The sequence below is a fragment of the Homarus americanus genome, unplaced genomic scaffold (genome assembly GCF_018991925.1).
Source record: "Homarus americanus isolate GMGI-L3 unplaced genomic scaffold, GMGI_Hamer_2.0 scaffold23578, whole genome shotgun sequence".
Classification (NCBI taxonomy): Eukaryota; Metazoa; Arthropoda; class Malacostraca; order Decapoda; family Nephropidae; genus Homarus; species Homarus americanus.
In genome coordinates this window covers 8673394-8697287 of record NW_024733231.1, presented here as the reverse complement: position 1 = coordinate 8697287, position 23894 = coordinate 8673394, and the positions used below count along the sequence as shown (strand labels likewise).

The window sequence follows — 23894 nt, the reverse complement described above, 5'->3', positions numbered from 1 at the left end:
GTCGAAAGTTTGTTCTCCGTTTTCTCGTGTTCTGTACACTAAGTCAAAGGTCGATATTTGTGTTATGGCTTATGAGATTATTCACATAAATCTGTATTGTTTAAGCATGAATCTTGTGTAATAAATAATAATGCTTTAGATCTCAAGAAAATTATATGTCTGTCAGTTTTACATAACTTACGAGATTATATGTCATAAGTCTCATTTTTTTCCCCTATGAGGACACATAAAAGTGAAAGTGGGGACACCATCACTTAACCAACTGTAAAATTTGGTACCAATTTGCATCTGGGTGACCCAAGGGTGCCCCGGGTAAGAACCAGCGACCCTTAGGACGGGAGGTGAGCGTTGTATCCAGTGCAGATCTACTGATAAGAGACGACTGTTGATATATAGTACACAGAAGGTGAATAACCCTCATAAAGTAACGTATAATAGTGATTGTTGATATTAAACACCCATACATAGTCTTATAATTCATCATTATCTCTAACATTTTCATGAAACATTGTTGACTCACCATTTGGCAAATAGTTCACATAAAATGCAAACAGTAATGACTTATATTGTTGTGATAAGTGAGAGAGGAAAAAGACAAAGAAATATTGACTGTGAACACGCGCCATATCGTACTTAATGACTCATAGTTTCTCGTGACAAGAGTAACATCAAATGGTCTACTTATGCCATCTCCTACACGCCATTGGTAAACTAAAACACGAATACCATTACTAAGGAACAGACACAACTCTAATCTAAGTTATTTTGAAATGATAAATATAAATGAAATAAATGGAATAATATCCAGGATCATTGTACATTATTATCACATCATTTCTACAATAACAGGTAATAAATACAGGTACAGGTAATTACACTACATATAACCACGTCATCTCAGCCACAACAGGACACTACACAAGGTAACAAACACTCCTCATGCTCTCTGTACTGTATGTTACGTTACACCATCCTGTCTACCATATTAAGTTCATTGACATCTGTGTTGCTTTATTTGGTACCGTATCAGAGCCGAGGCACGTGCTGTGGGTGTGGCGGCAACACACACACACCCGGTAAACTTGTTTTTATGTCTCCCGTGTAATAATCATCGCTGTTGTTGTATACGTAAAAAAAAATTAATTCCGTAGTAATTCGTTTTCTGTTAATAGGTAAATAGTTAATATGATTTCTTAATGCAGTTAATCCTTTCTCACTTATAAGTTCCTTAGGCTTTTGTAATAATAGATATAATTTGAAGTGATGCTTAATATAATAAAATACATAGGTTTAATGTTGTATTTTTAGTCTATATATTAAGTTTATACTATACGTGCATATACCGCAGTCAATATTAGGTTAATCAATTCGTGTATTTCCTACTTTGCGAATTTTTCAACAATGTTTTGAAAATAATAAGATCCTGTAGTGTTTAGTTTACGAGTAATGTTTATGTTTACCTTTAGTGAGCTTGAACGGGAGCAATAGCACGTCGACGCCCCCTGTCTCGGGACTTCACCTTCAGGTACACTTATTGCTCCTCCTCCTCCTCCTCCTCCTCCTGGGATTAACAGGATTTGTGGGATCAGCAGCAGGACCTTGACTGTTACAGGAAGATGAGTTTATGAAGACAATGTCAAGTAAACAGGCTGGGAGGTGAGTGTTGGGTGAGAGAGACAAGGATACATTCATTATCCTTCGTTTGATTACATTATGCAGCCCAGGATGGTGAAGGTGATACTAGTGGGGGTCAACGAATCTATTATTTAGCAGAGGAAGGAAGGAAGGACATATTACGACCTTCTATCTAAAACACAAGACATTACGTAACTCACGACAACGAAAACACCCATAGGTCGTTTAAGGTACAGCTTCCTAACGACCCTCTGCAGGCCATGACTTACAACGTTTATGGTGACTCAGATAGGAGGTTCAATGCCCTGAGTCTAACCACAACACTTACTTCTGGCGAGCATTATCAGTATAAGTCAACTTGTCCCTCCCACCACCCAGGAACAAGTACCCCGTTCCATCACAAAAAACAAAAAATCATTAGGCTCCAGTGCACACAAAACTACCACAAAGACATTACAAAAACAACGGAATCTGAGATATTTATTACAGTCAACCTTCTTAATGACAATACCTCCAGTTAAGTCTCCTGGAACTATTAATAAGTGTAGCTAAAAAGAGTCACTGGTCGGGTTCAGAGTCAAGGTCAGCAGTATACATCACCACAGCTGACCTCATGAGGGGCAGAGGCTGTCACAAGGAGATATAGACAGGTGAATGTGTCTATCTGTCAAGAGTAACACGCTCCTCGGGTGGCGTGACCTTATCAATCGAGGCAACCAGGCGAATGAGATCATGTTGAAATCCACTTGCAAGGTGGTCACCCCCTGGCACAGCTAAACCAGTGGGAGGTACAACTTTTCTCGCTGGGCTTGCCAATACCTGGGTGCTGTTGCAAAATAGTTTATACTGATACTCAGATTATCCACCACGGCAGCTGACTCATTATCAAAACACAATCAGACATTCTCGAACAGGATGAAGGTGATCCGGGAATCCAATTAAAAGACAACTTAAAAACTACGTGAATACTCGTAAACAGTGAAATTATTTATCTTGCTCGCCACAGCCACACAATCCTAACCTATTCTACTTCCGACCAACCCAACCTAAACTAGCCCACTCTTAACCAAACCAACACCTAGTCTGACTCACTTCTCGATGTTAATATATAAATTCGAATCCGGTTCCGGGTCAGGGTTCTAAAAGTAGTTGAACTCCTCATTATCCTATATAAGACCAGTTGGGTGGGCAAACGAGTCCGAGCAGCCAACTCTGTTGCAGAAAATGTACCGTCATGGAATATTTTATCAGATTGAGGTGATCCGACACTATCCAGGTTATCTCGAGTCGTGTTCAAAGACTTTCGAGCTAATATGAGCATTGATTTAATGAACTAATGAACACAGGGAACAAACTGAGAACTTAATCAATGCTTATAAACTTCTCACCATAAGGGTTTCTTTCATTGTTTTAATCTTTCTTTTGTTTATCTTTTATTATACTTTTGTTTTGGTTGTATAACTTACTCGAGGGAACAGGTGGGAGTACAGTAGATGTAACTCTTAATCTGAAGGAAGAAATGCAAGCTAATAATGAGGATTTATTCCAAGAAACGAAGGTTAAAACGAGCAAAAAAAAAACACAGCCTTTTCGTATCAATAATCTACATATGATTGGCGTAATTAACTTCACTATCGATCTCAATAAACTAAAAAACAAGATTGAGTTTATCACAGGTGTTGACTATTAACAGGTGTTCAGAAGCCAAACACATCGGGACCTTAACGACTGAGGCAGATATCCCACACTCTCTAAATACCTGCACAGACACTGCCTAGACACCTGTGTTACCTGATCTAGCGCGGGAGGCAAGGACCACTGAACCTGTACTGAGTGGGGTAGTGGAGTCATCTATCCTTTCATAGTTGCCGGGTAGGAGAACTGATTAGTCTTCAATTAGAATATGACTCCAATGTATGTGATCCACTGACCTATATATACTGCTAATGAATATGATGTTTTTCCTTCTTTGTGTACGAACCTCTGTCCTGCATGGCAGTGAACAGTGGCATTACCCACATGAATCTGACCTATATATAATGTCAATGAATATGATGCATTCTTTGTGTACGAACCTCTGTCCTGTATGGCAGTGAAGAGTGACATTACCCACATGAATCTGATCGACGTATATGTATATATGTGTGCGTGTGTGTATATATATGCGCATGTACATGTATATGTGTATGTATATATGTATATGTAAGTATATGTGTGTGTGTGTGTGTTTACATATATGTATATGTACTGTCAATGAATATGATGCAACTCTTTGTGTACGAACCTCTGTCCTGCATGGCAGTGAACAGTGACATTATCCATATGAACCTGACCTATATACATTTATAGCTGTTAATGAATATGATGTATTTCTTTGTGTATGAACCTCTGTCCTGCGTGGCAGTGAGAAGTGATACCACCCTCAGTGTCAAGACCTGACTGAATTACTCAGAATAGGCAAACTGTACTACAAGCTCTGCCAATAAATTTGTTAAACTAAAAAAAAGATAGCGTCTCTCTCTCTCAATATAAGTAAATATAATATATAAACAATCAACAATTAAAATATCCAACACACAAGACAATAAATAAGTGATAAATTAACCTTGGCGCCGTCTACCTTGTAAAAGAAAATAACTTTTTTACAAATTCCCTGACTGTAACTTTCTACAGATTTCAACATATTTTTTTAACCAGACAGACAGACGGAGAGGCTTGAGGTTGAGATTAAACAAATATATATATAACCTATTAATTCACGTAGTAAAGTAAAAATTAGGAAGAAATTGCACAATGAAATAATTAAGCTGGTTTAAGCTAATCTGATCTGGCGGTGGTGAGTGAGACAGGTGTGATATATCTTGTTAAATTTATGAAACGTCAATAAAACATATTTTTTCCCTCATTCAACCATAAAAAACTACAGACTATTTAATGGCAGGAGTTACAATGGGAATGAATGTCTGCCTTGGTTTACGACCACAAATCAGATACCTTTAATGTATATATAAAGGTGAGTAATTAACGTAAATTGGGTGAAAGGTTAGTGGCGTGTGTGTACCTCCTTTACTACAAAATACGTATTCATACACAAACTTTACACCCACCACAAACACCTCTGTAGGTAAGCGCTCCAGATATCACACAGCCACACCACACATGACCTTGTACCTATGTTTTCTTACCTGAGAGAAAAGGATTACGGAACAAGCATCGATTTAGGTCACTATCCAAAGAGTTTCACCCTTCCATCTGACCACACTGACCTGACCTCCTCTGACCCTTTAGTACTTAGCACACAGGTCTGAAGTCTTAACACGCCCTGAACTGTCTTATCTGGTACAATTATTATGTACAAATTCTGAAGTCTTACACGCCCTGAGCTATCATATCTGGAACAATTTATTCTAAACAATGATTATCTTAGACACAGGACGATTACTACTACATACTGTTAAACTAACCATCAATTGTTACATAGTTAAATTGTCCTATGTTTTTCAATATATTTGGAGGGTTTTTCAATATATTTGGAGGGTTTAACTGGTAAATGCTGTATGTTAATAAAGAGAGAGAAATGGCAGAAATAGACACACACACACACACACACACACACACACGTAGTAGTAGTAGTAGTGGCAGTAATCCGTCACCATTAACCTTGAGCTTCAGTGAGACAATTTCTTGTTCACAGCAGCTGATGACAATCCAGTTTTGTCCCGCCAGCTTCCCGTCCCATCCCTCTCCCTTTACCTCTTCCTGCCTCCTGTTTCATCCTTCTCCCTCTCTCTCTTTCTTATCTCCCTCTCTCTTTTTTCGTTTTCCTTTCTCTCCTTCTCCAGTGCCGCTTCTCCCCCAGCCCCTTCCTTCTTTCTCCCCCCCCTCCGCGTCTTTCCCCTTCCGTACCATTCCTTCTACCTTCTCTTCTATTCCATCCCTGCTTATGGTCCTCCTTGGCCCTTACTTCTCCTTACCATCTTCTTCCACTTTTTCTCTTCTCTTCTCTCTCTCTCATCTGGTATATTATCTCATCTATCCCCATCAATTGCCTTTCTTCTTTTGGCCTTCCCTCCACCTACCCCCCCCATCCCTCCTCCTCCTTCTTTTCCCTCCACATTCCTCTCTCCGTTTCTTCTCTCTTAATATTGCCCTTCCCTTTCCTCCAGGCTGGGGTAGGAGGAGGAGGACTGAGGTATGGGTGTGGTGGAACAGGACAAGTTTTTATATGAAGTGGAGTAACACCAGGTGACTGGTTCAGCCTTGACGCCTGAAGGTGTACACACATTTATGAAGGTGTACGCGCGCTCCTGAAGGTGTACATGCGTTCCTGGAGTAATCTACGCGTTATTGAGTGGTGTACACACTTTCCTGAAGGTGTACACACGTTCCTGGGATAATAACAGGATGATCCCGGAAGGTACAAGCTTTTTCCTGAAGGTTTACAAGAATCCATTGATGTGTACACACATTTTCGACGGTGTACCTGAGTTTCTAAGAGCAGACACATATTAATAAACGTGTACTCGCGGTTTTGAAGGTTTACATGTGATTTAAGAGGTGTACACACGCTCACGATGGTACACACGCGTACATATCTTTTCTGACGATTTCTACAATGAACCTGAATCTGTACACATAATCCTGAAAACATACACAGGTTTCTGAGATGTACACACGACCTTATGATGTACACACTATTCTGAAGGTGTACCACATTTACCCTCGCTCTGATCACAGTGGCCACCCAACACCACAGCATCAGGGGCAGTAGGAAGACATCATCTCCGGGGATGCTGTCAGGCAGGGATCAGCCCCCCCCCCACCTCACCTTCACACATCTCCTCCGTGTGTGTGTGTGCGTATTTCTTTATTGAGAGAGTAACATTTCTTAGCTTTACTCCATTTGAATATAATTAATGTTTTCAAATAAATACGTAAACACACACACACACACACACACACACACGTAGTAGTAGTAGTAGTAGTAGTGGCAGTAACCCGTCACCATTAACCTTGAGCTTCAGTGAGACAATTTCTTGTTCACAGCAGCTGATGACAATCCAGTTTTGTCCCGCCAGCTTCCCGTCCCATCCCTCTCCCTTTACCTCTTCCTGCCTCCTGTTCCTTCCTGTTTCATCCTTCTCTCTCTCTCTCTCTCTCTCTCTCTCTCTCTCTTTTTTTCCAGCATCTTTCCTTCCTCTCTCTCTCCTTCTTTTCTTCTCTAGTGCTTCTTCTTCTCTCTCTCTTCCTACACCGTGTCTCTTCCATACCTTCACTTTTATTTTCTCTTATATCCCATCCTCTCTCTTTATTCTTTACTTGCTCTTCCTCCTATCCACCTTCCCTTCACTTACCACATTTCCCTCACTGAACTCTCTTCCACTCATCTATCCTCTCTATCCCCATTGCCCCTTCCTCTCCTCAAGGCTGGGATAGGATAGGGAGGGGAATGTGAGGGAAAGTAGAAGAGGGAGGGAAGGAGAGAGCGAGTATAAGGGAGGAGGGAAAGGGTGGAAGGAGGGGGAGGGAGGGGGACCTGAGGTATGGGTGTGGTGGAACAGTACAAGTTTTTATATGAAGTGGAGCAACACCAGATGACTGACTCAACCTTGACGCCTGAAGCTGTACACGCGCTCCTGAAAGTACACACACACACACACACACACACACACACACACACCTACCATCCTTATTGATCTTAGAATAGGTAATCCATATCTTAATAAGTTAGAGGAACACTGTACTTCCATGCTGGGCTTTACCATGTCTCATTCAGTCAGTGTCTTGATCCATGTGTCTGTCCGCATGGCCTTGTGTTGATCTTAGAGCTCGCCTTTCTGGGAGATGTAAACACGATATCATGAAGAAATTACAATACATTCTATCTAAACTATGTATGTGGATATATCATAACAAGATATCACACGAGTATGATATCAGTATTGAGTGAGAATTGGCGAATGTAGTTTAATATAGGAAATTACAAAGATTTAAGCCTGGAAAATTAAAACAGGTGGGTTGGTGTGATTATTCTTCAGGCTGTGTTTGTTGAGTGACACGGGTGATCTAATCAATGTACACAACTGATCGGTTCATTACCAACTCATTCTAGTACATTATTGCTGAGATTTGTAATGATTCTGAAGAAATATTTCATAAGGGTGTTCTTCCCCAATCGGCAATACTGAGTTGCTTAAGATAAATACGATTTAAATGTTCATACCCTCCATGTATACTACCACACCATATTACCACATCCCTTATAACCACACCACTAGATTCCTACATTACCACACCCATCATAACCTCACCACACCACCACACCATACTGCCATACCATACTACCACACCACCACTTCACACAAAACCACTACACCTACTACCACCACATCACTCACAACCACCACACTACCACTACTACACCCCTACCCACCACAACCACCACAACCACACCCAAATAAAATTAAACCAACTCGCAATTCATCACATACCTTTAACCTAATTAACTCAAAGAAATTAAGTGTTTCCTAACTTCATCATTTCGTAACCTTGACATTCAATGCAATTCTAGATGACTACCCGACGTGCAGACTCAGTGCTCTAATAACGACGTTCATAGAGCAGCAATAATAAACAGTGTCCGGCCTTACTGCTCAACCCTGACATTAGGGGGAGGGGGAGAGAAATCAGTGTTGAGAATTGAAGTTGTGGTGTAGGATTGTTGGAGGAAAGGATGTTGTGGTGTAGGATTGTAGGAGGGAAGGATGTTGTGGTGTAGGATTGTAGGATGGAAGGATGTTGTGGTGTAGGATTGTAGGATGGAAGGATGTTGTGGTGTAGGATTGTAGGAGGGAAGGATGTTGTGGTGTAGGATTGTAGGATGGAAGGATGTTGTGGTGTAGGATTGTAGGAGGGAAGGATGTTGTGGTGTGGGATTGTAGGAGGGAAGGATGTTGTGGTGTAGGATTGTAGGAGGGAAGGATGTTGGGTTGTAGGTTGTGGGGGGAAGGATGTTGGTGTTATGGTGTAGGATTTTAGGAGGAGGATGTTGTGGTGTAGGATTGTAGGAGGGAAGGATGTTGTTAGGATTGTAGGAAATGATGTTGTGGTGTAGGATTGTAGGATGGAAGGATGTTGTGGTGTAGGATTGTAGGAGGAGGATGTTGTGGTGTAGGATTGTAGGAGGAAAGGATGTTGTGGGTGGGATTGTAGGATGGAAGGATGTTGTGGTGTAGGATTGTAGGAGGAAATGATGTTGTGGTGTAGGATTGTAGGATGGAAGGATGTTGTGGTGTAGGATTGTAGGAGGAAAGGATGTTGTGGTGTAAGTTGTAGGAAGGAAGGATGTTGTGGTGTAGGATTGTAGGATGGAAGGATGTTGTGGTGTAGGATTGTAGGGAGGAAGGATGTTGTGGTGTAGGATTGTAGGAGGGGATGTTGTGGTGTAGGATTGTAGGATGGAAGGATGTTGGTGTTGTGGTGGGATTGTAGGATGGAAGGATGTTGTGGTGTAGGATTGTGGGAGGAAGGATGTTTGGTGTAGGATTGTAGGATGGAAGGATGTTGGTGTTGTGGTGTGGGGATTGTAGGTGGGAGGATGTTGTGGTGTAGGATTGTAAGGATGGAAGGATGTTGTGGTGTAGGATTGTAGGAGGGAAGGATGTTGGGTAGGATTGTAGGGGGAAGGATGGTGGTGTAGGATTGTAGGAGGGAAGGATGTTGGTGTAGGATTGTAGGAGGGAAGGATGTTGGTGTAGGATTGTAGGAGGGAAGGATGGTGGTGTAGGATTGTGGGAGGGAAGGATGTTGGTGTAGGATTGTAGGAGGGAAGGATGTTGGTGTAGGATTGTACGATGGAAGGATGTTGGAGTAGGATTGTGAGAGGGAAGGATGTTGTTGTTGTATTGTATGAGGGAAGGATGTTGGTGGCGTGGTGTTGTAGGATTGGAGTAGAGAAGGATGTTGTGGTGGTGTAGGACTATAGGAGGGAAGGATATTGTTGTTGTAGGATTATAAGATAGAAGAATATTATTTTTATGGTGTAGGATTCCCTTAAGGCATATCTCATAAGGATTTCGAAGTGGTCAGTATGTAGTATTTTATCTCAGGTTATCCTATGTCATATTAAACGTAATCACAGAGAGAGAGAGTGAGAGAGAAAAGGAGAGAGAAACAGACAAAGAGAGACAGAGAAAGATAGAGACAGACAGACAGACAGACAGACAGACACATTAAACAAGACACTAAAACTACTTTCCTCTGCCCTTCACAGTTCTCCTTCCTTCCTCACATCCTTCCTCAGCTCCTCCCCACACTGAGGCCTCCACACCAGGTAAGTACTACACCTGTACCTCCTTACCTGTGTTAATGACTCTAAATATCACCTGTATCGTACATGCACTTTATACCTAATTTTGTACTACATAAGCCTTTATTGTATTCCTGAATCTGTATTATATGTTCAAGGGTTCTTACGTTAAATTTTACCATAACAGGTAATTAATGACTTAAGCTATAAGAAACTATCCAAAATGGCGTCATAACTATACTAAGACTTTACCATATGTCGTATCTTATTAACTAGAGGAGGTATATTAAAAACAATGGAATCCTTATAAAATACCTGGAGGTGATTGGGGCGAGGAAGGGCGAGGCAGGGCAAGGAAGGGCGAGGCAGGGCAAGTTTTTATATGTATGTGTGAGTGTGAGGCAATAACACAGTAACAAGCAGCAGCAGAAGGCGGTGACGGTGACGGTGGTGGTGGTGGTGACCTTCACAACCTTGACCACAACACACACACACACACACACACACACACACATATACACATATACCCACACACATGGTATCTTTATGATCATAGTTATTGCCTTGCTTCTCAAATTGATATAGACAAGGCGAAGCAGTTGTATATTATTAAGAAGTTAGTTAGAAGGATAGAATAACCAGTATAAAATGCGTATATGTATTAATTTCCCCATTATATCACAGAAAAATACACTAAATGATGCGTATATGCGTTAACTCCCCAGCCAGTCACAGCAAAGTCACAGACATCATAATTCTAGATGACAACACGAGATAAAGTTACCAAACTGGTCTGAGATTCTGTGAGTGTATCTGTAATATGTTAAGTTGATATTCATTGCTGTTTGGAGGTGTTAAGAGCGTGTTGGCTACACTTCGGGATGGACACGCGGAGACGGATATATATTCAGACACAAGGATACAGGGATACAGGGTTACATGTATGGGTAGGTGGACACAGTAGAAGGGGAAGAAGATGAATAAAAGGAAGAGAAGAGGAGGATAATGAGAAGGAAATGAAGAAAGAAGTGGAAGACGAGGGAGGTAAAAAACAGGAGAAAAGGGAGGAAGAGAAGGTAGAGGAGGAACAGTGGAAGAGGAAGGAGGTAAAAAGGGGGAGAAAGAGGAGGAAGATAAGGAAGATAACGAAGAGAAGGAAGATAAGGAAGATAACGAAGAGGAGGGAGAGAAAGAAGAGGAAGAGGTAAAGGTTGCACAGAGACAAGGATAGACGCTTTAAAAGGATCAGATGTTTAGATAGGATGTTTGTAGGAGAGAGCGAAGGATATGCAGGAGGAAGGACACCTCCACAGCTCATGTAAACAAGATCAGCTGATGAAGGTGAAATAAATTAGATGAATAATAGAGTAAATTCAAGGTAATGTAAATAAATAGAATAATTTAATTAGAGATTTAATGATTGTGAGGAATGTAATTGGAGGTATTATTAGTTAAAGAAATGGCTCACGTGAAGATTAGGCACCCTAGATTATTTTGACCTTATGATTAACCATCCTAATGCTCTCTTAATCTAACCTAACTTAACCTAAACAATCTACCCTAACTTAACTTAATGCTCCCTAGGTAACGGGTGGGGGCTAATCAGGTGCCCCCCACCCCTCCCAAAAAATGGCAAGTTTAGGAAGAATGGAATGTGAGGCTGAGAAGGTGTGAAAAGTGAACACCGTCTTACTTTTTTTCATCGTATGTTTAAAGGTCATCTCTGCGAACTGCACAAGGTTATAAGCTCAGAAAGGAGAGTAGATGTGATATTTTTAGGCTGACTGGTGGCTATGTGGTGAAAGCCTAATTAACAAGATGTTATGGAAGTTTCAGTGTAATTATGCCTCCTAATTCTATCTAGTAGTAGTAGTAGTAGTAGTAGTAGCAGTAGAATGACTGGAGAAGTGTGGCTATTAGGGGAGGCTGGAGGGCACGTTAAAAAAAGTAATAGTAGTAGTAGTAGTCAACGTTATCAAAAATTAATCCCAAGGCTTCTAACATTCCTTCCCTACCCAATACCTCTCGCCTTCCCAGATCACGATAACACGTACACACCTTCGTCTCACCACCTTCTGCTTGTAACCTGGTTTAGCCATTGGCCAGATACTGGTATAGGCCTTTTTTTATGGCAAAGAGAAATTGAACTAGAGTGATTTCGAATACCTCAACAACTTAGGAAATAGATCAAATGCTAAGCGTCAAGGTGAGGGAGACGCCCCCCATGCGCCTTACCTTGTGTTGACTGCTCCACCTTGTTACTGGGCGTTACTGTGTGTGTGTGTGTGTAGGTGTGGGGGAAGTACTCATATGTACATCAACGAGAGAGAGATCAAAACCCTAATTGTGTATTTCGATGAACAAGACTAGGAAAAAAACAACTAAAGCAATCTTCCCTATAAGGGTATCAAGAATTTGCCCCAGAGGGAAGGAAAGGTCACTCTCCCTGCCACGCCCACCTTGCAGTGGTCAACAATAACCCAAAATGTTGCAGAGCTCAACTTAAATCTTGCAGTTCTGTAATAAATAGTTGTTTTGGTTGTTAGATTGAAAGTGAACAGCTAATTAATGCACACAGGTATATATTAACTATCTAATATACTATAGGAATAGCCGTGTGTGTGTGTGTGTGTGTGTGTGTGTGTGTGTGTGTGTGTGTGTGTCTGTTCTGGGCAGCCGAAACGGCACAATCATTTTTCATCAAACTTGGTGGAAAAATCGCAAAGAAATTCGTAGAGTGGAACAAACCTGGTCCCATGTCGATGGTTTCTTTAGGAAGGCATTAGTTAACAATTTTATTTACGATGGAAAACGATGCAAGTCTAAGGACTTGGCGCACCATAATTAACCATGCAAGTCTACGGACTTGGCACACCCTCATTCGCTGTACGCTGTCACGAGCGTTCAAACTCTCACAAGAGCACGAACGTGCCCGCGATCACTTGTTTGTAGACTAGAGCTTTACACTACTACTACTGCTACTACTACTACTTTTTTTTTTTTTTCTACTAAGTGGCCTCCAGCCTCCCCCAATAGCCACACCTTCGCCACCATTTATTTACCTTAATATTAAATATCCTAATACATAAGAAGCTATCCTATCTGTGTTAAATTAGTTGAGCCGCAGATCTATGTGGCATTCAGTGACTGTAGCCTCATAGTCAATATCTGCAGCAGTTGTTTGAGTAGGGGCGGAAGCTCTCGTTCCCCTGAGGCAGAGCAAAGCCGACCGAAGGAGAGAGAAGGACAGTCGGCATCTCATCCAGGCTGTAACATAACTTCTGGGCTGCTGCTTCTGTTCGGAGATCAGCTCCGCGAGTCTGGCGTAGAAACATCTTGCACTTGGGCCCATCCCACCCGAGGTTGTGAACACTAGAGGAGTGAAGCTGCCTTGATCAACATTTTGTATTCTCTCCCCGTATGCCCTTCTCTTGTCGTTCTCGTTCCTCCTATGCCCAGCATCGACTACTACTACTACTACTACTACTACTACTAATAATAATAATAATAATAATAATAATAATAATAACTTCCTTACGTGAATTATTCAGGTGCAAATTTACCTTAACGTAATGATATGAAACTGAGGTATTGTAATCATGGCAGATTTGATAATATGATGTATTGGGAAACGATCATATACTGTAGTTAGGAGAGTTAGGGTAGTTAGGAGAGAGAGAGAGAGAGAAAGAGAAAGAGAGAGAATACATTAAAAGAGCTACCCTATGATCTACATATTGCAATTGAAATATACTTGCAATGTGATCCTTCGTTCAGCTCCCCCTTTAAACGTTGCACAAAGAACGTTTTCTGTGTTGTAGGTTATTGCTCCGTGCTCCAGTTACTTGATCAGCTTACTTACAGGTCACTTTTTGCTGACTCCACGTCCTTGAGGGCCAAGTGGGCGGAGCTACTCATCCCAGTCATCTGATTCGTCCAGTGTTGAAAGTGGGAGGGGCTTTATATTATACCTCCTATACCGAAAGAATATTTATATATGATAAATCTTCTTATATATGAATTTTATAATATTACAGAAGAGATATTTTCAGTGTCCCTATATAAATTGAATAAGAAACCAAAGAATTTTATAAACTATCTTAATTATCTCAACATGGGCAATCCCAAAGCAGGCCAGGAAATGATACGGAAGTGCGTGGTGGCTGTACGAACATCCTTGCCTCTAGCGACCCCCCCAGCGACCCCCCCCCCCCCACATATTAGTACTATGTTGAGTTACCTAAAATATGCTTTAAGAATTTCATCGTTGACTGGAAATTGAAGGTCGAGATTTTTCGTGGTATTTACATGTTGAGTCGAGAGGGTCAGTAGCTTATTGTGTGCTCTGAAGGTTTTTACACTGAGTTATGTTCTATGCCACACGCACACACACACACACCTGGTTCACCTGTAATGTAGAGATTAGACACCCAAGCATATTTCACCTGACGATTAAACTCCCGAATTCTACCTGGAGTTTAGTTAGATTAGGATAGGTTAAGTTTGGTTAGATTACTTTGGGTTGGATTAGGATAGGGTGAGGGTGTTTAATCAGGTGAAATAAGCTAGGATGCCCGATCTTCAAGTGAACCATGAAAAGATATTCAGTTGTAATGGATGACATAATAACTTGGGTAAAATATGTTAGTTCAGGTCAAAGTAACCTTCCAGTGCCACCTTTAAGTAAGGTTGAAAGTAAGTGAGTAAGGTTCGTGTTGATTTATGTAACGTAACTTTCTCTCTCTCTCTATCTCCCCTTCAGTTGGTCAGTATTTGGTAACCTGTGAAACTTTCTTGGCAGTAACGTAATACTTGGGCGTTGCTGACCTTTGACAATTTGGTTCCCCTTGTTGAATGATATCCAGACGTCATACTGATTATACGTGTACAGTAGCCAGCACCAGAATGACGGGCAGTAATTCACGGATAACCACAGAAACTGGTCGACGTACTGCAAATTAAAGATCGATAATGATTGCTCATGTAAAATTAAGATAATCAAACCATGACCCTTTATGCTTATAAGAAATTACACGAGGTAGTATCATAATTTGAATGTGGATATGATAAGAAATAATGTAAAATTATTTATAACGAAACATTCATAGAAAGCCATACCTCGTTTACAGTCATCACTCAGGTAACAGCTCAGGTAGCTTCCTCTAACTCAAAAGACTCGTATGAGTTAGTATACACGAGCCTCACCCTCGTACTTGACCTCGGACACTTAGCCTGAGTCACAGTCCACGTAGTAAGTCAGTCTGCAGACGACCGTCGGGAAACTGCACGGTGTACGACCCTTTAGTGTTGTAGTGAAGGTTCCTGACGCTGTCACTCTTACACCTCCAGAGCCAACATTTTCTCTTGTATTTACCAAGTTTATTTATGCCTTAAAAGTCAGAGCTACTTTTCAAGTTATATTTCAAGACAGTGAACACTTGTCGGTGTGGAAATATTATACACAGCTTTGAGAACATCATGGAACAACTGGAAACGACCCCGAAAGAGGACCTAACACGAACCAAAATGTGTCCATATAAATATAACCAAATGTTTTTCCAAGATTAACTAATGTAAACTGTGTTGATGGACGACATGTGAGGATATATAAACATGCGTCGGTGAGAGAGAGAGAGAGAGAGAGAGAGAGAGAGAGAGAGAGAGTACGAACAAATTTACACCAATAACAAACTTTACCTTTAACACGTCCTTGTACGTGTGGCTGAATTATTACGATGACTCCAGCCTGTTTACTGTACATGAATCCAAGACACACGTAAATAAGCCAACATCTCAAGTTACTTTATGTCACAACCCTTCACATAACTCTTGGTCTGTGGTACATAGTCGATCCTTAATGTTCCTTCTTCCATGTCTTGAAACTATCTGGATTATACAAATATATTACCACAAACATTTCATTTACAAGGTACAGTAAAATTCGTGTATGTTTACCAGAAAGATTTAAGATTGATCAACTTATAAGTAACAATAACAACCCAAATGAATTAAGACAAGAGAAAAATATATAACATACAAATAATTACGTCTTAATAATTTCTCTCTGTTCTTCGCCAACTTCACGGGGCGTCACCTGATCTATATGAAACAATTATAATGTTTCGAAAATTTCTCAGTTATGTCATTACTTCATATTTTGTTGACATTCTCTTCGTGAATCACATTACTTCAAGAACTGTTGTCAATACAAAGTGTTTTACATCTTTTCGGATATTACGTTGTTTACCTTATCTCCGCCACCCAACTTTCAGGTTCAAAGTGTTAGCTAACGTGTATAAGAACTTGTCTTACAGTGATCCAGGTCTGGCGCTGTGGTATATAATGAACAGTGGCCAAGGGATGGGCAGTCAGTTCCTTGTGACAACACAACACACAACATGAACACTAAGGTATATAAATATATATATATATACAGTATATATATATATATATATATATATATTGAAATATTTGATTGCGAGTCACTAATTAATGTTTTTTGATACTTACAAAACTTTTTTTTCAAGATCTTGATCGTCTTGGCCGTGGCAGCCCTGGCAGCAGCAGACAGCCACAGCCGGGAAACCTTCTCTTACGCTGCCCCTTATGTGAGTCATGCTCGTTCAATGAGTCACAGTGTTAACTTATCTATTACACAACTTTGATCCAACACGTAACACTAAACAGTACAGTCTGGTGCTATTTCAGTTTTGGTAATATAATAGGAAGAAGATATTTATGAAGGTTACAATACAAGACTTTACAGAGAAGTATTAAAATTTAATTAAGGCAGAAGTGTGTACAGTATGTTTGTAATACGGTGATTCATTTTGTAATTTTTTCTTACTGAAGGATTCTTCCGAGGAGTCTTATGAGTCTAGTGAGGCTCAGTACAACTTCAACTATGCCGTGGACCACGAGCCCTCTGGCAACGACTTCGGTCACCAGGAGACCCGCGACCATGACGACACCCAGGGGTTGTACTACGTGCAGCTTCCCGACGGCCGTCGTCAGACTGTGAATTACAACGTGGAAGGTGACTCAGGCTACCTGGCTGATGTCAAGTACGACGGAGAGGCTCGCTACCCTGACTCATACGAGTCCTTCGAGTCCTTCGAGTCCCGGGAGGCTCCACGCTACTACGACTCCAACGAGTCCAAGTAGATAAATCTACCTGACCAGTTACCTGACGGATCATTCTCCCTCGACCAAGTCTACTCCTACTTGAAATGTTTCATACATCATACATGTTGTATTGTATACCCAGCCATAAATTATCAAGGCCTTTATTTATTTACAAAGATAACTAATAAATTATTACTGATGGAAACACAGCAATATTCTTATGGATTCCTTTGGTTTACTGTATATAGAGGTATCACATGAAAAAAAATGCTTTAATTTACTCTTCATATACATGCATATGATTTACCTTTGGGAAGGTATAATTACCTTCACCAGGAGGAAATATTGATAAAGCACTAAATGGAAGATTCCCTCACTTGTTTCCTTAAGTCTACACGCCTACCTGGTTATAACAAACACCTGTCATGTTCCTTATCTCACCTGTGCATTTAGTAGATTGTTTTCCTCTTATTTTTTTATTCTTCTTCGTGGGGTTCAACAAAGGGTGTTCCAAGACTCTGTTTATCTGCTTCTCCTCATATTACCTCACATACCCAACAGGTCACAAGCATGCATGTGTGTCTCTGAACTTGCTGAAGAAGATTACAATTCCATCAGTTTCTTTAGCGCGACGAAAATACATATACAAAAAGTAAATAAGGATGACATTCAGGCAAATTACATAATAGGTGAACATTATACACTGAAATACGTAATGTTGTGAAGTTATTTTGATATAACTGTTTCAAGGGATAACATTCGAGAGGAAAATAACTCAATCAGTTAACAATAAATAAACAAGAAAGACAGATATGTAAAGGTGACGTTACTACTGGGAACAATACGTTATCAAATCATCTTCATAGTGTTGTGTGTAAAGGTAATGTATTGTTTGGGAGGATATAGTCTTCGGGGAATATTAAAACTGACCCACTTAGGAAGTTGAGTGAACAAAACTCTTGTAGCAAAAAATTCACCTTTAACCTAAATGAAGAGAAAAGTAACAACTTCAAAATTTGTTGTTTATGTAAATCTTATATCTGAGACATAGTAGCATCGTAAGTATATAAAATTAAAGTCCACTATTATGTCAGTTGTAAATCAAATTTACATATAAGCTCACTATTATATCAGTTGTAAATCTAATTTACATGTATAAAGTGGGAAAAAGTTTTGGGTCATTCGAGAAGGAAGACTTCATAAAAGTATATTGAATGTAGAATAACTTAGCTACATAAGCAATAACAGACAATATTGACATGTTATATGAGCCCATAAAAGTAAAACACATTAGACACTGTTGGGCTCACCTGTACAGTTGGTGTCACACACACTAGTACTGCAGTCGCTGTAGTATGCAGGTGTGGCTGGGAGCACTCGTGTGAGTCAAGATACTGAGCCTCATCTTCGGATTTGACCTCGGCCACGTAGCTTGAGTCACCCTCCAAGTAGTAAGTCACAGTCTGGAGACGACCGTCGGGAAGCTGCACGTAGTACAACCCCTTGGTGTTGTCACCATCACGAGTCTCCTGGTGACCGAAATCGTTGCCAGAGGAGTTGTGATGAGCCTCACTCGACTCATAAGACTCCACTGACTAACCCTTCAAAATTAAAAAAAAAAAATCCCGATATGTAGAATCGCAAGAAATATTCACTAAAAACAAACCTTCTTAAACTGAGGGCCCTTCAACACACTTACAGTTCTTTCATTCGTGGTAAAGACCATTGACCATCGATCTGTCTTACGCTTTCAGAAAACTCCTTTGTAACGCATACACATTATTTATTGTTAACTCGTCTTAAGCCAAGAAATGCTAGAAATCCCTAATTCAAATCACTCATATTTTCATCAGGCAATATGTTTTATACACAATAAAAACAATAACTTACCTGGAACGATTTCAGATTTAACTATAAATGAGGAGAAACAGCATCAAAATGGTGTTGAAAAGAAGAAAATTGTTATAGAAAAATATTAGAAATGTATCAATATCATATAAATGAACATCGTACGCAGCGGTTGTCTACGATATAAAGTTCTCTTTCGATTGTTTCCTTTAAGGGAAAAGTTATACATTGTTTTCCTTCCTAAATTAACAGGATAAGTTGGCTCAGTATGACGAGAGACACGGCCACCCACATCCCTCTGTTCTTCGGTTGTAGAACAGTACACATATGTTGTCATCCGTCACCTGTTATCACACATATTATGTTATTATGGTGACATCCTCCTCAATAATATACAGTGTTATTCATTCACAGATTACCAACATAAACTGTCCTACATTAAAATAAACAATGAAATTTTCACCCCTTACACTATCCAGCTTGAAGGTTCAATAAGTGAGCTAACATGTGTAAAAACTTAGCTCTCAGTGATCCAGGTCTGGCGCTGTGGTATATAATGAACGCAGCAGAGGGATGGGCAGTCAGTTCCTTGTGACAACACAACTCTCAACATGAACACTAAGGTCATTATAACCTTATGTTTAATGTGTGTGTGTGTGTGTCTGAGGATTTTGTTTGTGTGTGTGTGTGTTTATAAATAACAATTTCATTATCAGATACAAATTAATTTTTCTTTCATTTTCAAAATTAATTTTGTTTGCCCTTCAAGATCTTGATCGTCTTGGCCGTGGCAGCTCTGGCAGCAGCAGACAGCCGCAGCCGGGAAACCTTCTCTTACGCTGCCCCTCGTGTGAGTCGAGCACGTTCACCGAGTCACACTCATAATTTATCCATAATAAATCTTCACTGAATTCAAACGTATAAGGGTAAAAAAATCTATAAAAAGAAACACAAAAAGTTTAAGGATTCTCTGCTTCAGGAAATACATCATTAGATACATGAATTTTCTTCTGTATCTTTGTTTTCAATACTGAATTATTGTATTTACAATAAACGACAGAAATGAGGAAAATATTGTTATGGTGGTTAGAACTTAAGTTTCAGAGAATTACTACAAAATTATTCTTGTACTTACATTTTGTTGCAGTAATATTGTGCTAGAGGTGAACGTGTACAGTACAGGGTTTTGTATTTATTATGATTTTTTCTTACTAAAGGATTCCTCTGAGGAGTCGTATGAGTCTAGTGAGGCTCAGTACAACTTCAACTATGCCGTGGACCACGAGCCCTCTGGCAACGACTTCGGTCACCAGGAGACCCGCGACCATGACGACACCCAGGGGTTGTACTACGTGCAGCTTCCCGACGGCCGTCGTCAGACTGTGGCTTACAACGTGGAAGGTGACTCAGGCTACCTGGCTGAGGTCAAGTACGACGGAGAGGCTCGCTACCCTGACTCATACGAGTCCTTCGAGTCCTTCGAGTCCCGGGAGACTCCCCGTTACTATGACTCCAACGAGTCCAAGTAGATAAATCTACCTGACCAGTTACCTGACGGATCATTCTCCCTCGACCAAGTCTACTCCTACCTGAAATGTTTCATACATCATACATGTTGTATTGTATACCCAGCCATAAATTATCAAGGCCTTTATTTATTTACAAAGATAACTAATAAATTATTACTGATGGAAACACAGCAATATTCTTATGGATTCCTTTTGAGTACTTTATGTATAGCTGATACTGTTGACACAAAATGGAGCAAACAAAATCTTTACTGTATACAGTATATGAATACATAATTTTATCTCCATCATTGCCAATATTCATCCACTAGTGTGTGATAGACCCTTCAGATGCTACAGTAAGTGCACAGGACAATAAGTACCAGCATTGTTCCTCCTTCCATCTATAAACCTATTAAAGGGTTTCTTCTTGGTCTTATCTTACCGTAGGGTCCAGTAGCGGGTGTCCTTAATAGCGTTTTACTTCTTACCAATAACTGTTGTGTTGACTTCAGTTACCTAAGAAGATGTACGTCAAGAGATATCGGATTCTGTTACGTTCGTCTTCAATCCAAACCAATATTTGCCTTGATTTGGTATAGGTGTTACAGATTAAGTTGTCCAATATTAAAATATTTTAATTTATCAATGACACGGTAGATTATATAACTTAGACGTGTTTTATTAAGGTGTTGTGACTTAGTGGACTATTAACACAAAAACAATACTTAATAATATAAACATTCAAACTTTAACCCAACACTCAAATACTTCGCCATAGGATTTGTAGTTCAGGTTTCTACTCCAGGTGGGAAGACAAGAATGATTCTCTCCATCTAACGTCCATCCCCAGGCCTCAAGGGTGAGTCTGTACTGGTATACTGAGAGGCTGCCAGTCAAGACCAGACCCCAGTGAGTTACATCTTCTGGCTTGTAAATGAACATCATAGACAGGCGGAATATATCCAGAACCTTAATTCCTGGAAACAGTAACTCTTCTTATTATAGACGACAACTACATAGTGTTAAGGAAGAATTAATGTTTATCCAAGTCCATGATCGCTGTGTCACCTCGGGGCAAAAGTTCAATGTATACAGCACCATCTTTTCCTCTCTAAAGAAAAAACCGAGTTATAACTATCGACAAAAAAGCCGATTTATAATTACAGATTGGAAACGCTAAGAGGATACAGAACCTGGTCAATGGGGATAATATTAACTTACAGAAATTAATATGAACTGGTATAAAAATAGACTAAATAATATCTAAAGTCATGTAACAAATAGTATATAACTGAACATCCTGCCGCCGTAAAGATGTTTATTACTTAATGCTGTATCACCCGTCTTACCTCAACCAAGGCTGCCACGTCCAACACCATTAAAGTCATGAAGTAGAAAACTAAGACACTAACATTACATAGTAACAATGAGCGTCATCTGGTAATACTTTATACACTTAGAAATCATTATGGACGATATCCCTAGTGATGAGAATATTCTACCTCACTGAAATGACCAGTTGAGTACCTCCGTCAACGATGATTCAAGAGATTTACTGTTCAAAAAAGTTAACTTGAAGCTCTGGTCTGTTTACTCTTTTTGAACGCTATATGTAACATGTCGCCGTGTTCAATGTTCTCCTCTGATAAAACAAATGACTTGTTGTTAATATCACTTAAGCCAGAGATATAAATTACGAAATCTATGATCTAAGGACGATCAAATTAACAAATATTTTTTTTTTTCAGATTCATTGATAAATTAGTAAAAATAACATAAAAACTTTAGTAGACCATTGTACTCCAATAAAGTAAGATTTACATCACTAACATATTAAACAAAATCCTTTAATTATGCTTAGATAACTTGTTTATGTTATATTAGATAAACAACTTTCAATTGCGTCTATAAAGTGATTGACTCATATTTTGTTTTCCTTCTCCCAAGAATAGGAAAAAGTGTTTAGTATAAAGTGTTGTTTGGTGCCACACTACACCAAACACCTCAAAAGCCGAACACTTCAGAGATACACTACGGTGACATCTTCCTGCATGAGATCTATTGGCCCAGGCACACATATACACATAGATTGTCCTGCATCAGTTTTTCATCACTTTACGCCATCCAACTTTCAGGTTCAACACGTTAGCTAACATGTATAAGAACTTGTCTTGCAGTCACCCTGGTCTGGTGCGGCGGAGTGGTATATAATGATCTGAGGCAGAGGGATGGGCAGTCAGTTCCTCGTGACAACACAACCCACAACATGAACACTAAGGTGAATATAACCTTATACATATACAGTGTGTATATATAACTGTATGTTAAAGTCTGCACGTATATACATAAACAAGACTAAAATTATCATATAAATTACATTCTTACTTTAGTTTCCTCTTTGTCTTACACAGCTCTTGATCGTCTTGGCCGTGGCCGCCCTGGCAGCAGCAGACAGCCGGGAAACCTTCTCCTATGCTGCCCCTCGTGTAAGTTAAAGACGCTCTTAAGTGACAATAAAAACTACCCTTAACCCCTTCACTACGGTTAAGTAATTTACTTCTTTCATATTGTTTTTAACTAAGTATTAAATAATCGTGTTTGTGTATAGTATAAATGACAGTAGAGATAAGCAGAATAATATATTTTTTTCATTTGAGGATAATGCCTTTTTTAGTGTCCGAAAAATGAGATAATTATGTTCTGAGAATAATTTCGGGCAAAAAATGTACTCGCTTACATGAGCTATTAATTCAGAAATATATTTTACCAAAGGATTCCTCTGAGGAGTCGTATGAGTCTAGTGAGGCTCAGTACAACTTCAACTATGCCGTGGACCACGAGCCCTCTGGCAACGACTTCGGTCACCAGGAGACCCGCGACCATGACGACACCCAGGGGTTGTACTACGTGCAGCTTCCCGACGGCCGTCGTCAGACTGTGACTTACAACGTGGAAGGTGACTCAGGCTACCTGGCTGATGTCAAGTACGACGGAGAGGCTCGCTACCCTGACTCATACGAGTCCTTCGAGTCCTTCGAGTCCCGGGAGACTCCCCGTTACTATGACTCCAACGAGTCCAAGTAGATAAATCTACCTGACCAGTTACCTGACGGATCATTCTCCCTCGACCAAGTCTACTCCTACCTGAAATGTTTCATACATCATACATGTTGTATTGTATACCCAGCCATAAATTATCAAGGCCTTTATTTATTTACAAAAATAACTAATAAATTATTACTGATGGAAACACAGCAATATTCTTATGGATTCCTTTTGAGTACTTTATGTATAGCTGATACTGTTGACACAAAATGGATTAACTACCACTCGTGAGCAAACAAAACCTTTACTGTATACAGTATATGAATACATATTTTTATCTCCATCATTGCCAATATTCATCCACTAGTGTGTGATAGACCCTTCAGATGCTACAGTAAGTGCACAGGACAATAAGTACCAGC

General features: G+C 39.9%; 3 protein-coding genes across 3 annotated transcripts; all 3 read left to right on the top strand.

Annotated features, from left to right (window-relative positions):
* The first annotated feature begins 16292 nt into the window (after positions 1-16292).
* Positions 16293-17273, top strand: LOC121869460 (pro-resilin-like). Its single transcript, XM_042370811.1, has 3 exons — positions 16293-16353; positions 16471-16551; positions 16796-17273. Exons 1-3 carry the CDS (start codon positions 16342-16344, stop codon positions 17105-17107), a joined length of 405 nt encoding a protein of 134 aa, XP_042226745.1. The 5' UTR covers positions 16293-16341; the 3' UTR covers positions 17108-17273.
* Positions 17274-19507: 2234 nt separating this feature from the next.
* On the top strand, positions 19508-20611 carry LOC121869459 (pro-resilin-like). Its single transcript, XM_042370810.1, has 3 exons — positions 19508-19539; positions 19686-19766; positions 20134-20611. The coding sequence occupies exons 1-3, from the start codon at positions 19528-19530 to the stop codon at positions 20443-20445; spliced, it is 405 nt and encodes a 134-aa protein (XP_042226744.1). The 5' UTR covers positions 19508-19527; the 3' UTR covers positions 20446-20611.
* A 2047-nt stretch (positions 20612-22658) lies between these two features.
* On the top strand, positions 22659-23677 carry LOC121869458 (pro-resilin-like). The gene is made up of 3 exons (XM_042370809.1): positions 22659-22705; positions 22839-22913; positions 23200-23677. The coding sequence occupies exons 1-3, from the start codon at positions 22694-22696 to the stop codon at positions 23509-23511; spliced, it is 399 nt and encodes a 132-aa protein (XP_042226743.1). The 5' UTR covers positions 22659-22693; the 3' UTR covers positions 23512-23677.
* The last annotated feature ends 217 nt before the right edge of the window (positions 23678-23894 follow it).